Source organism: Ictalurus punctatus, chromosome 7 (genome assembly GCF_001660625.3).
Source record: "Ictalurus punctatus breed USDA103 chromosome 7, Coco_2.0, whole genome shotgun sequence".
NCBI classification, from domain to species: domain Eukaryota; kingdom Metazoa; phylum Chordata; class Actinopteri; order Siluriformes; family Ictaluridae; genus Ictalurus; species Ictalurus punctatus.
In genome coordinates this window covers 10,208,650-10,222,599 of record NC_030422.2, presented here as the reverse complement: position 1 = coordinate 10,222,599, position 13,950 = coordinate 10,208,650, and the positions used below count along the sequence as shown (strand labels likewise).

The 13,950-nt window shown below is 39.4% G+C and overlaps 2 protein-coding genes across 4 annotated transcripts in view; both read left to right on the top strand.

Annotated features, from left to right (window-relative positions):
* The window catches only part of tbl1xr1b (TBL1X/Y related 1b), an 11,719-nt gene extending 11,460 nt beyond the window's left edge, over positions 1-259 (top strand). For all 3 annotated transcript variants that reach the window (XM_017472615.3, XM_017472616.3, XM_017472617.3), the window contains exon 16: positions 1-259. This exon is cut by the window's left edge and continues 1,528 nt beyond it. The gene's annotated coding sequence lies outside the window, so the exon portion shown is untranslated.
* Positions 260-338: 79 nt separating this feature from the next.
* On the top strand, positions 339-10,376 carry b3gnt5b (UDP-GlcNAc:betaGal beta-1,3-N-acetylglucosaminyltransferase 5b). Its single transcript, XM_017471167.3, has 2 exons — positions 339-2,757; positions 7,603-10,376. The coding sequence occupies exon 2, from the start codon at positions 7,763-7,765 to the stop codon at positions 8,897-8,899; it is 1,137 nt and encodes a 378-aa protein (XP_017326656.1). The 5' UTR covers positions 339-2,757; positions 7,603-7,762; the 3' UTR covers positions 8,900-10,376.
* The last annotated feature ends 3,574 nt before the right edge of the window (positions 10,377-13,950 follow it).

Genomic DNA, 13,950 nt, shown 5'->3' with positions numbered 1-13,950 from the left:
AATAAATAAGTTCATATTTAAACACAGGCATATCGTAAACATCGTGGACCATGTAAATAAATACCTGTTCAGCCTGCCCCACCTTCACTTTGTTTAAGTTTTGACTTACAATAATCCCTCCCCAGGTTTTCTCTTGCTCAGTTTCTTGCAAAGTTGATTTGACTTATTTGTTGGTGATTTTTTTTTTTTTTTTTTCTTTCCCCTTTTTGGAGTCAAATCAAATGGAAAAAAGTCCAGAATAAAATATATTTTGATAATAGTGTCATTTGTAGGTTCTTTCACTTCATCTAGGAGTAAATGTATCTAACATGGAGGGGCATGGTGGAAGGAAATACAAAAGAAGTTAAATAATTTGCACAGTTTAGCTCTGCCCACATAGATTTTGTGTTGGCTAACATGTATAATATGCAAAATCAGATTTTATCTCACAAAGATGATTGATTCTCAAGGTAGTCTGCAACTGGCTGGCCATGACACTCTTGATTGATTGACTGAAAAGCATCAGCTATCACAAGACCTTTAACAAGGTTATCATTGGCTGATTGTTTAATAGAGCTTGAACGGCATGTCCATCTAGCTAACCTCTAGTATTAAATGTAACCTGGTGCAAATTGGGGTGCTACTTGTAAAAAGGTACTTGGACCCCGGTGATTCCTTGTGGTTATATTTAAGTTAGAATTTGTTGGTTTTCTCCCAAATTTGGTCACCACCCACCAGCCAGCCCTCTCCTATCATACGAGATACAATAGCCTTGTAAAGGCCTCCAAGGCTGGGCGTATGATTCCTTTATCAGTCCTGTGTGCGTGGAGTTTGCATATTTTCCAACATGAGTTTGCAACATGTCCAAAGACATGATGTAGGCTGATTGGCATTTCCAAATTGTGTATGAACGTGTGTGAGATTGTTCCCCGCGATGCGTTGGCACCCCGTCCAGAGTGTCCCCTAGGATAGGCTCTAGGTCCCCCCATTACCCTGTGTAGGATAAGCGGTACAGAAAATGGATGAATGGACTATGATTATTAAGGATTCTGCCAAAAATGGTAAATAGCTGAACTTTAGTGGCAATCGTAATTAGTGTAAGGTAGTTAGTTACTCCATCTTCTTAGATAAGGAAACACCAAGGATTCCCCCACAGGGAAACGCGGAAGAACCGCAAAGCTACGATATTTTCCAGAGAAAGTAACCAAAGTGCTAGAATACCGAAATCGTGAGGAAAAAGTAACCACAAACAAATCAAAAGTAGAGCATTTGGTTGCTAAATGAAGTAGTTGAGAATAAATAAGAACTCTGTAAGAGGACTATGTATCTAAAGCACAGGGAATTCATGCAAAGCAGCAGAATTTGCATGGATGTTTTAAGGACACAGCCAGAGAGGTTGGCATAACAATTTTTTTTTAATTATGCTAGACTCAAACAAACCTTTTTGATTTGTATCTTGTCCTTATAAACCCAGTTATCTCACTGCCGGTTTCATCACAGTGACTTTTGGTTATAATTCAGAAGAGAGAAGTGTTTGGGGAATTCAGATTTTTTTCCTTTTATTTTTTTAAACATTGACAATTGTAAATTGACTCAGTTCCCAAAAGGCTCATTTCTTTTACCTAACTGAACCAGTTTGTCTAGTAATTGTTCAATAGCTGAAAAGGTTTAATTAAATCTGACTCCATCTTAATTTAACAGAACAAAATCTATTCAAATAATTATAAAATCAGCAAGGCAGTAGAAATATGAGCATGAATGTTATTGTGGTGCTGTTTGTGCTTCATTACTGTTTATCCTGATAACTAGAAAGAAAAAAGAAAAACATTTAAAAGGAAGATAAGGAAGGAAGAAGGCAATAAAGACAAAAGAAAGGAAAGGAAAGACAGTAGAAAAAACACGGAAGAAATAAGAGAGAAAACAAACTCCAAAGTTTAGCTAGAAGAACCGACTTAAAGATTCGACTCATTCACGAACGACACATCTGAATACAGTATTAGAGAGCGTGTGTGTGTGTGTCCATGCAGACTGTATGAAAACTGTCCAAAGAAAGAAAAAACAATCAACAGACTTATTTATGCGAATCGGCTCAGTGTTCATGTAGTATAACCTACTCAAAGAGTAGACTCATTCGTGAGCAACACATCACTACCTTTTAACGTGAATGCCCTGTGTCCATGCAAACAATATGATAAACTTGCAAAGAAAGAAAGAAAAAAAAACAGACAAACAAACAAACGCATATATGCGAGTCTTCACTGATCGAACCGAGTGAAAGAGTCGACTCATTCGTGAACAACACCTGCTACACCTGTAGGCTTATGCCGCCTGAATGAATCTGATATGAGACAGTATTCACTGTTTGTTTGAGCGTGTGTGGCCATGCAAATATTATGAAAATTGGCCAGCTCTCTTTCTTTCTTTCTTTCTTTTTTTTAAACACAAACACAGTATGTGGTTGAAAAAAAAAAAGAGAGAACCTGGTCTTGAAAAGAGTAGTAAAATGAAGCTTTAGCCACTTTGCTCTCTCGTCCCTCCGCCCCTGGAGGGAAGTTTTTTAGGTTGCTATGCTAACATCCACTGAACCAAACTCATTATGACAGAAAGCAGAGCGGAGCGGAGAGGGAAAAAAAAATATCCGCCGCTCTTCCTCTCAGACATCCTAAATGACCAATAAAAGCGAGACTTTTTATAGCGGTTTTTGTGTGTTTCCGACAACAGCACACCTGAAGCCATTTGGAAAGGTCTCCATTTTGCAGTCAATAAGCAGGCGAGTCGGTGAGTGCTGCTCCTATAACGTTCTCTCGCTCTCTCTCTCTCTCTCTCTCTCTCTCTCTCTCTGTGTGTGTGTGTGTGTTTCATGTTTAACATGAGTGTTCAGCTATGACAAAAATTTCTGAATAAATAACTAAAAATATCAATTTTCAGTGTTGACGTTACAAAAATGCTCATGTATAACCTGAACTACTTTACCTTTAAAAACAACAACAACAAAAAAACCCCGAACACCTTGTGGATTAATTAGCTTAATTAATAAAAACAAAAATAACCACAAATGACGACTTAAATTTGACAGATTTGACTGTTTACTACACAAATAATACCTTTTAAACGAATGTTAACTTATTAGTATTTTCATTTCTTTTTCTGACTTTTTGAAAAATAAAATAAAATAAAAATAAATATATAAATAACCAATTTTTCTTTTCCACAGAAACCTCATACTTAATTTGCTCAAACTGGGATCACAAAATCCCTCAAACTTCATTTCATACCAAAGATAATGTTATTAATTCCAGCGTTAATTAATAATGAAGATAAATATAAATAATTACGTTTTAATTGTGTACATCATTCCAGTAGCATGCCTGTGAATTTGTATCTAAAAAAAAAAAAAAGGTTCTTTAGAATATTAATATATGCATAAATTATGCCAAAGAAAAAAAACAACAAAACATTTGTATACAGTGGCATTTCTTTTTAAAATGTCACTTTTATTAAAAAGTAAATGGTCTATGTGTTTGAGTAGCACGAGTCAAGAAGGATAAAATAACTGAAATTTTAGAGAAAAGGGGAGAAAAAAGAACATTCGGGTAATAAATAATTCAGTATGGATGCCCAAAATGATTAAATTAAAGTTTTTGTTTTTTTTAAATTCTCAATTTAACTGTTGCATGATGCAGTAGATGTTTGTTTTTTTCAATTTAATAAAAAAAAATTTTTTTAATTGTTATAAAAACAGCTAGTTTTAAACGCACTAAAGCATTCATTGTTGTCTGCCATAAATGATTATAATTTTTTTTTTTTTTAATAAAATTTTGCAATTTGTGTGGAACGTTTATAAAGTTCCGAAAGTCACTGAACTGAGAATAGTGTGTAGAATAACAGAAAGCAGGATAATGATTATCGGTGATGTACATCGTCTTGAAGAACTTGAGAAGCTATAAAGAAATTACATATGCTGCTGACAGACATAAACCCAAAAGAGCATTTTAAAAAAAAAAAAAAATTTTGTGATTATTGCAGGCAAAAATGCTTTATTTGGCTGCAGCTTTTTAAAAAAAAACATTTGAATTGGCAAAATCGTAATCGCACAAAATAGTTCTGCACGGTCTTTTGCAGTGATGTTTGTTGGTAAACAAGAGCTTTTAACTGTACTTATGTTCGACGCACGTGAATTGACGTGTCTCAGCCCAAATCTGCGGTAATTTAGAAAATTTGAAAGTTCCTCCGAATGTTGTGAATGAGTTTACTAGATTTTGCATTTGTTTCTGCAATCGCAAAATCGCCTTACTCCTGAAAAGTATGAGGAAATAAATCAAGAAATAGTGGCCATTCCTGTTTCAGCTACTAATATGTTCACGTCAGCAAAGTTCTAGTTAAACAAAACTGGAGGTTACATTGAGTAAACAGACCGTAGGGTGCGAGGTACTCGCTTCATGAATATTCCATTAAAAAGGCTGGGCCTAAAAGATCCAGGCATTTCACTTGGGAGGTAGAATTGGCAATTGGTAGAACTGCCAACAGGTAGAACCTGGCAATTGTCCAGGTTGCCAGGCCACACAAGAAAGAAACATTAGATGGCAACCTGGACAATTACACTAACACGGATTTGTCCAGTGTTTTATAACCATGTTACCCTAGAGATGAATTAGTTTCATATCATCTCGGCAGTGCTCTTGCATAACATGAAGGGGAATTTGAAGTTCAGAGGTCACAGTCATCTTCGTCATTCCACAGGTTTTCATTAGGATTTAGATCTGGGCTCTGACTGGGCTGTTCCAAAACTTTTATCTTCTCCTGATTTGTGCTTTGGGTCGTTATCTTGCTGGAAGATGAGATTCGTCTTCATCTTCAGCTGTCTAACAGAAGCCTGCAGGTTTTGTGTTGAAATCGATTAGAATTTCGAGTTATCCATGATTCCTTCTGTCTTGACTAGCGCTCCAGTCCCATCTGAAGAGAAGCAGCCCCATAGTGTGCTGCTGCCACCACTGTGCTTCACCGTCAGTATGGTGTTCTTTGGGTGATAGGCTATCCTGTTTATGCAGCTAAACATATCTTTTTAGAATTATGTCCAAAACATTCTACCTTGGTTTCATCATATCATAACACATTTTCCCACATGGTTTGAGCCAAAAGTATGTGGAAACCTGACCTTGACTCCCATATGTGGGCCTTCCAAAAGGCACATATCTAGAATGACTTGGTATGCTATAGCATTGCCGTTTCCCTTCACTGGCCCAAACCAGTTCCAGCATGACAATGCCCTTGTGCATAAAGTGAGCTCCATGAAAGCATGGTTTGCCAAAGTTGATGTAAAAGAACTCAAGTGTCCTGCATTTGGACTTGACTTCAACCCCACTGAACACTGTTGGGATTAATTGGAATGCTGATTGCATCCCTCACCCAACGTCAGAGCCTGATCTAACTCTTGTGGCTGAATGGACAAACCCCCACAGCCACTAGTTGAAAGCCTTCTCAGGAGAGTGGAGGTTATAACGGTAAAGGGGGACTAAATCTGGAATGGTATGTTCAACAAGCACATATGGGTGTGATGGTCAGGTGTCCACAAACATTTGGCAATGTAGTGAACGCACACACACAATCAATTTCCAAACCTTTACCCCCCTCAACCCATTTATTTCCACACATTTGCTAAATAGTTGTTGTGACCTACTTTAACCTTCTTGATATTTTTGTGGTACAGACAGTTGGCTCATATTTCAAACTATATACGTTACAGGATCGTTTTAAATTTGTTCTTTTTTCTCCTTGATATTCGATCTACCTTTATAAAAAAAAAAATAAAAAAAAAAATTTTCGTTTCGTTTCTTTTCTTTCTTTGCTAGTATTGGCCTGATACCAATTTTGGTCACGATCCTGCTAAAATGAGTAGAAAACAATGACTTTGGTATTGAGGCTAAGTGTAGAGGCATACATGAAAGTAAGGATCCCAAGGATTCTGAGTGCAAGCAGGAAAAAGTAAAACAAAACAGGAAAAGTCTAATTTGTCTATGTTTTTAATCACAACAACACAGCGTGGCTAGACACGCTTGGAGGAGAGCACTGATTCTCTCCACATCAGAATACATTCGATCGAAGACGTACTGTAATCAACAGAAAGAGAGCAACGCTACCCTTTCCTCTCGGAGATCACGGCCCTGACCGACCACGGCACTCAGGATTTGAACGTGTGACGCCTCGATGATACGGAAATACACTGTATCTGTAGTGTAATTCTTGTGAATTCATGGGTTGAGTACTTTACTTTTAATGATTGTGAGCATTTTGATGTTGGCGAGTTCCCTCGTTCTGCACAATGCATGTCGGCCAGAATGTAACCGAGGTTTTAGAAGCTGTGCTTCTAGAGGAACTTTGCTAAAGTCATTAATTTTGTTCTTTTTGTCCGTAGTCATGTAGTGATTGCAGCCTATCTGAGATTTGCAACAATTTACTGTTTGGTGGTTGTTGTTTTTTTTGTTTTTTTAAAATCGGAAATAAAAATAATGAAATTTAGGGTGAGACATCCTCGTACCCACCCCCACCCCCCATGTGCCTGGTGGAAGCTGTTCTTTGTGCTCTAGCATTTCTCTGCTTTCTGTCACGCTCAGCAGTTTTTCACCGCTTCTGAGGCCTGAAAGCCCTCCATTATTGCCGACGTGTGGCATGTTTGCTGTGTTGGCTTTTACATTGATGCAGGGATTTTTGGGAAGAGGAAAAAAAAAAAAAGTACCCTCAGTGGTATATGCTAGAGCTGGTGATCAAAAATGTTGCTCAAAATGTGATTTATTCCCAGCTATATGATGCTAGAAATAAATATTTACTGAAAGAACATTTACAACAAAATTGCAATGAGCAATAACAACAATAGGAAGGTGTAGTTGGAAACTTTTGGGGCAACTCTTTTTTTTTTTTTCTTTTCTTTTTTTTTTCTAGAATTAATTTTAACGCATGTCCTTCTTCTTAATTGGTCACAAATTAATGCAAACTACAAAAAATTGCCCAGACACAATTTTGGTAAAGTCATGTAATTAGTTCAAGCCTCTTTTGTGAGAGTTTTGGTATTAGGCTTTTTTAGTACGGATCCCTATAGTTTTTTTGAACAGTTGAACAACGACAAAAAAGAAATTCACAGCACGTCTTCTTTAAAAATGGCTTGAAACTTGTAAATGAGACATCTCGTGCATTTGTTGCGGGACGGTATGTGGTTGGTCGTTTGCAGTGTCATATAATTAACCACTTTTAGTGATGGCGTGTACCAGACTCTAGATCAGTGGTCACCAACCCTCTTCCTTGAGAGCTACCTTCCTGTAGGCTTCATCTGCAACCAAAATCGAACACACCTGTTTTAGGTGATCAAGAACTTCTTAAGGGAATGATTAGATGGTCAGGTGGGCACGCTTATGGTTGGAGCTTCAGGAAGGTAGATCTCCAGGAACCGGGTTGGTGACCACGACTCTAGAGAAAGCTAGATATTTGGGTACAAGACTAGCATTAATGGTAAGAGTTTGTACTGTTGGATATTTGTGATCTAAATCTAATTTGGACTGCACAGTATATAACTATGTTGAGAATTCTTTCAAAATGATTTTGTTTGATAAAATATTTCTATTTCTGTTTCAGACATGACACCAGTGCTGGCAGAAGACTCTTGAAATGGTTTCGGCCTCAGGATGGACTGTAAAAGAACCTTATGACAAACAATGTTTCGGCATAAAACGTAGCCAAGGCTTGTTTCACCCCGACTCTCGGACCCTCACCTGGATGTGTATAAGGGACCATAATGTTTGTATGTTTCCGACGGATCAGAAAATGCCAACTCCGACAGCTAATGATGATGTGCTTTGTGTTGTCAGTGATCAAGGTGTACTGGGAAAGTCTTGACAATAACATAGGCGGTCATGTCAAGTCCTACTCTTTCCGCCTGCTCAACAGCTTGGACTTTATAAGTGCCAACCTAACAATTAGTCATGAAGAAGCACAGAAATTCAGCAACCACCGTTACTTAATAAACCATGAGCAGAAATGTGTCAACCAAGACGTGCTGCTCTTGCTGCTTGTAAAAAGCTCACCAGAGAACTTCGAAAGGAGGCAGGCCATTCGGTCCACATGGGGCAACGAGGTCTACATCGAGAAGAACCTTGGCTTGACTGTGAGAGTGCTGTTTGCTCTTGGCATCCACCCTCAACCAATGGATAGGAAGAAGCTTCAGCAAAGGTTGCTTTGGGAAGACCAAATATACCAGGATCTAATTCAGCAGGACTTTCTTGATACCTTTCACAACCTAACTGTCAAGCTTCTCCTCCAGCTCAGCTGGACACATGCGTATTGCAACCACGCCCGCTTTCTCATGTCTGCAGATGATGACATCTTTGTCCACATGCCCAACCTGATCCGCTACCTGCAGGAGGTCGACCAGACCGGCGTCAAGGACTTTTGGATTGGCAAGGTGCATCGAGGCGCTCCACCCATTCGTAAGAAAGACAGCAAGTACTACGTGTCTCACGAGATGTACCCCTGGATTCTCTACCCCGATTACACCCCTGGAGCCGGTTATGTTGTATCCAGAGACGTGGCCTCTAGAGTCTACCAAGCTTCTCTCACCTTAAACGCCTCTCTTTACATCGACGACGTCTTTATGGGGATTTGCGCGAACGCGATAGGGATCTCGCCCCAAGAACACGTCTTCTTCTCTGGAGAGGGTAGGGCCCCTAACCACGTCTGCATCTACAACCAAATGATGACATCACATGGACATGTCAAGGACTTCCACGAACTCTGGAAACTTGCAACAGATCCTGAGGTACAGCGGGTTTCCTCAGGACTTTTTGGAAAACTCTACTGCACTATAACTAAAATCAGACTCCTTTGTGTATTACACACTTTAAACACCTACCCATGTAAAGCAGCCTTTTCATAGGGCCTGGATTGGTATGAAATCCCTTTTTCCTCCCCCTCCTCTTCCTTTCCTTTTAGACCAACACCTTTGTGCTAGGAGGAGATAATGTATATTTGTCAGTTTGATGTTCTGGACTTGGGAGTATCTTGAAATGATTAGTAAACTACTTTGGGGGGGGACCAACTCCATGCCTTACTCATAATTACTTTTATTTACTTCCTTGCGGTGTTTGTTTTGTCTCCTAAACAGCGTAGTTGCATCTTTTTTTTTCTTTTTTTTTTTTCTTTCTCTCAAACCCCTTAACAGAAATCAACAATAATGTATAATCTTTGAGTTTCTTGGGAACAGGACATGTGGTTCTTCCATAAACTGTTGCTGCAAAATTGGACGTACAACTGTATAGAATGTCTTTGTAGGCTGTAGGATTGCCATTTCCCTTCACTGGAACTGTGGGGCCCAAGTCTGTTCCAAGTCCTTGAAGACATGGTTTGCCAAGGTTGGAGTAGAAGAACTTGAGTGTCCTGCACAGAGCCTAGAATGAGATGTTCAAAAAGGGTGCAATGGTCAGGTGTTAAGGGGGGAGAAAAACTTGTGCCCATATACTGTACCTGCATTTTGAGCCATCGTGTATGAAATTTTCCAGAAATTTACATCAAGCTTCAATACAGCATCTGTTGAAGTTGAAGCAGTATTCTATTTGAAGTGATTATGATGGGGTATGGTTTGTTTGTGACTGCTCCAAACCCATGCTCGGAGGTGATTCGTTCAACATATGCATGGTGCAGAGAAGAACCATGGACTTCGGGTCTGATCGACACCACCATGTTGCCAAATAACATCTTGCTGATATTAGATTCCCACTATGAGCCTTCTTCAGTTCATCGTTTGTGTGCAGCTGTACGTGAAAGCCTTGTATGCACCAAAAAAAAAAAAAAAAAGCGAGCCACCTTCACATCTGAGTTATTTGTGTAAGATTTTGTATGAAACATTTCTGGGAAGTGGTGATTTAAAAATTGGTCAGTGTTCAAAATTTTCCGGAAAGAGGCATACACCTTCACCAACTGCCCCATTTCCTACTTATGCACTATTGTTCCACATTTGTCTTGAAGTCTCCAAAATGTATTTCTCTATTTATTTCTATATATCTGAAATTGCTCAGCATGTCCATTGGGGGTGCTGGGCAATCGTGCTGCCCTCTATCATATCCAGATCAACAGGTTCCTCTGTAGATGCTTTTTACGTATTCATCTGGAAAAGCCAATGTGAATTTACAAAGCTACCACTGTGCAGAACGTTTATATAAAGCCATTCTTGCATGGTTTAATTTAACCCAGGGGTTCCCAAAACTTTCAGGCAAACGACCCCAAACGGATTTTAAGTGATCCCAAACCTTGACCACCTTTCATTGTTCTGTTTTTTTTTGTTGTTGTTTATTGTTTTAATCAAGACTTGCAATTTAGGACTTGTATACACATATTCAATAAACGTTTTGATATTTCCTTGTTTTCGTTTTTTTCTTGATTTAACATTCCATTGTTCCACCGAGTCCTAGTCACTCGATGTTCCCAAGACACTAGCTGAACTCCGATGCTAGCGTGTCAGGATAGTGTAAAAAATGTTTGTTTTTTTTGGGGGGGTGGTTAAATACGTCTTTATTGTTAGTGATATTGGTAATATTCATTTGTATAATAAATTAAATAAATAATACAGAAAAGATTGTGAGTTTCTCTCAAGGCTCCATTTGTAAACCAAGTGACACCACAGGACATTAATCCTTTAGCTTGGGAATTTCTGCTTTACACTATAACAGCAACAGAAGTTCAGTGGTTCTTTGGAAGGGTAACGCTTCAAGCTTTCTTGAGAACCTGTTTTTTTTTTTAAAAAAAAAGGAAATTACTTAATTGCAGATACTCCACTAGCTCTCCTCTTGTCTTTTAAATATAATTTTTCTTTCTTAGAGCTGTAATGAAGACAGAGCAGATGCTGAAGTTTCTGCCTACTTCAATGCATCCCTTGTTCACAAACTGGAAAATATATTAACGTAATGCGTTAATCTAGATCTGGAATCTAATTACAATCATTTTCTCCCTTTTAACTTTTTTTAACCAGACTTGAAAATATCAGCACCTGTGTTTGAGATGAGAGAAATGTCCAAATGACGCCGTGTAAAGGGTTTTCCCAGGTCACCACACTCGTACTGTTGTATTGCAACAAATTCTTTGGGAAAGAATCGCTTTCCGATATGGTATTGATAGTGAAAGGCTGTGACACCGTTTGAGAGCTGATCTCCCACAGGACTGTGTGTTCAGTTGAACAATCACTCCAGGATCCATGTGTGATAAAGGTTGTGTTTGATCAGCAATTTGGATGTGTGTACTCTCTGAGAACCAGGTGTCTCTCATGTGACTGACTGTATCTAAGTAAACATCTAGTTGTTAGAAGGCCATCGAAGAACCTGGCTTTCAGAAGAGTGAATGCACACTGTAATCCATCAGTCCTTCTTGCTAGGCAGATTATTTTTAGCCAACAGATCAAATTGCCTGAATGCCCCAGGATGCTACAGATCATGTTGCATGTGTAGGACTCTGAGTAATACAGAGTTGCACCTCATGATCTGTTTCTACGCTTACGTCTTTTAAATGACATTCCTAAGAAACATTCAACATTCAATACTGCTAGTACACCGTTCAGCCATAACATTAAAACCACCTGCCTAATATCGTGTAGGTCTCCCTTGTGCCACCAAATCAGCTCTGACCCTTCAAGGCATGGACTCCACAAGACCTCTGAAGATGTGCTGTTCTTTAAGTCCTGTAAGTTGTGTAGGGGTCCACTCACTGGTCCAATGACGGTATCCAATGACGTGGTAGAAGGATTTCCACGTGTTCCTGTCTCTTCGAAGCGATGTGTGCAATTGTAAAAACCTCAATGTTGTATTTGTTTCTTAGTTATCTGTATTTTCATACTTTTGATCTTTTACATTGGATTAATTCCTAGTTTATTCTCTAGTTTAAATTGTACTTGTTCATTTGGAGTCCATGTCGCTCAGAGTCTCGCGCCGGCCGTGTGCGTGGATCTCATGGTCACAAACTCGCCTGTCTTGGTCATTAGCCAGAGGTAATTGACTAATACTATTTAGACGACCCCCCCATGCTTACCCTTTCCTAAATAGTACGTTATTAGTCCGCTTAGATAGTAACACTTAGTTATAGTAACGTTATCTCTAGTCAGAGGTCATGACCACTAACATCTACAGAGACAGACCAATAATATCTAAGTGAAATTAGCTTTATATAATCATGCCGTAGTTTCCTATCTACACGTTAACTAGAGTAAGATTTCAATAGCCAGAGGTTTAGACATCCCCCTATTTAGACTTGGTCGATCAACTTAACGTTGTCCTAAACGGGTATTTCATATTGAGCCTGTACACACTAAGTACACTTAACTTAATGCCAGTTTGTTAGCCTGGACTCTAAAATCTCCGTTGGTATGCCCCAATGCTCCACCTAAACCTAGATTTTAGCCTGTACTAACCTGGTCACAGATTTGCTGTAACAAGGACTTAACATAATATACTAAAGACAATAATTTCAGAATAAATCAGAATATAATCAAGTCTAATAATTTATTTAACCAGGTATGAACACATCCAAATCCAATGCTACTATTAATAATAAGAAAGAGTTACATTCAACATTACGTTACAATATAAATCCAAAACATAATAATACAACATAAGAGAGACAACACTTTCATACCTGGTAGAGAAAAACTACACAACGTGATCATGTGGGAGATCTGTCTACAGATTCCCTGAATCTTTGACCAGCTCTCCCCTAAATAGCCAGATGCTCTGTGGGTCCACCAAAAGGTGCTGTGTGTGATGACCATTTGATGTCTGTGGAAGGATGTACCTTATTTACATACAGGAGGTAATTTGAGTAAGGGACCTTGGGAGGGTATGCCTTTAACGGAATGCAATATTTTTATTTGAACTGCTGTTGAGGGAAAGAGACCATATTTTCCAGTTGCACTGAGACCTTTTGTATAATATAGCAAACATGTATAGTCGACATCTTATGGGCGGCTGTGGATCAGGTGGTAGAGCGGGTTGTCCACTAATCATAGGGTTGGAGGATCGATTCCCAGCCCACATGACTCCACATGCCGAAGTGTCCTTGGGAAAGACACTGAACCCCAAGTTGTGCCCTATGGCAAGTTAGCACCTTGCATTGCAGCTCTGCTACCATTGGTGTCTGTGTGTGTGTGTGTGTGTGTGAATGGGTGAATGAGACACAGTGTAAAGCACTTTGGATAAAAGCGCTATATAAGTGCACCATTTACCATTAACCATTCATTCGCATTAAAACATGTTATGTAATGTATATAGACTCGGGTGGGTTTAAGTGATCTTGACACAGAGAGAGAGGAAACAATGTAGTGAGGATCTCCTAGTCTCTACTCAGCATGATGTGCTAATTCAGATGGAGATGCTAATTCTGTGAGAGAGAGTTTGAGTTTTAATTCCCACGAGTCCTTTTATCTCAGAGAGCAGTTATCTCCAGGTTCAGACATGTCATCACCAGCCTTACAGTTGCGAGGTGGGGCCTTCGTGGATCGGACTTGTTTGTCCGGCACGTCCCACAGACGCTCGACTGGATTGAGATCTGGGGAATTTAAAGGCCGAGTCGACACCTTTGTCATGTTCCTCAAAATGTTCCTGGACAATCTTTGTAGTGTAGCAGGCCGCATTATCCTGCTGAAAGAGGTCACTGCTATTAGGGACTGTTTGCTGTTATTACTGTGCTACAGTATCTGTTCTGTGGGAATTGGACTAGACGGGCTAGCCTTCGCGCCCCTCACATTCATCAGTGAGCCTGTTCACCTCTCGTCCTTCCCTGGACCACTTTTGGTAGGTATTAACCATTGCACACCGGGAACACCCCCCACAGGACCTGCTGTTTTGGAGAAGCTCTGACCCAGTCGTCGAGCCATCACACTTTGGCCCTTGTCAAAGTCGCTCAGATCCTTACGCTTGCCCATTTTTCCTGCTTCCAACATGTCGACTT

Excerpts from the sequence above, each read along its gene's own strand:
- b3gnt5b (XM_017471167.3), top strand. The coding sequence starts at position 7,763 with ATGTTTGTATGTTTCCGACGGATCAGAAAATGCCAACTCCGACAGCTA.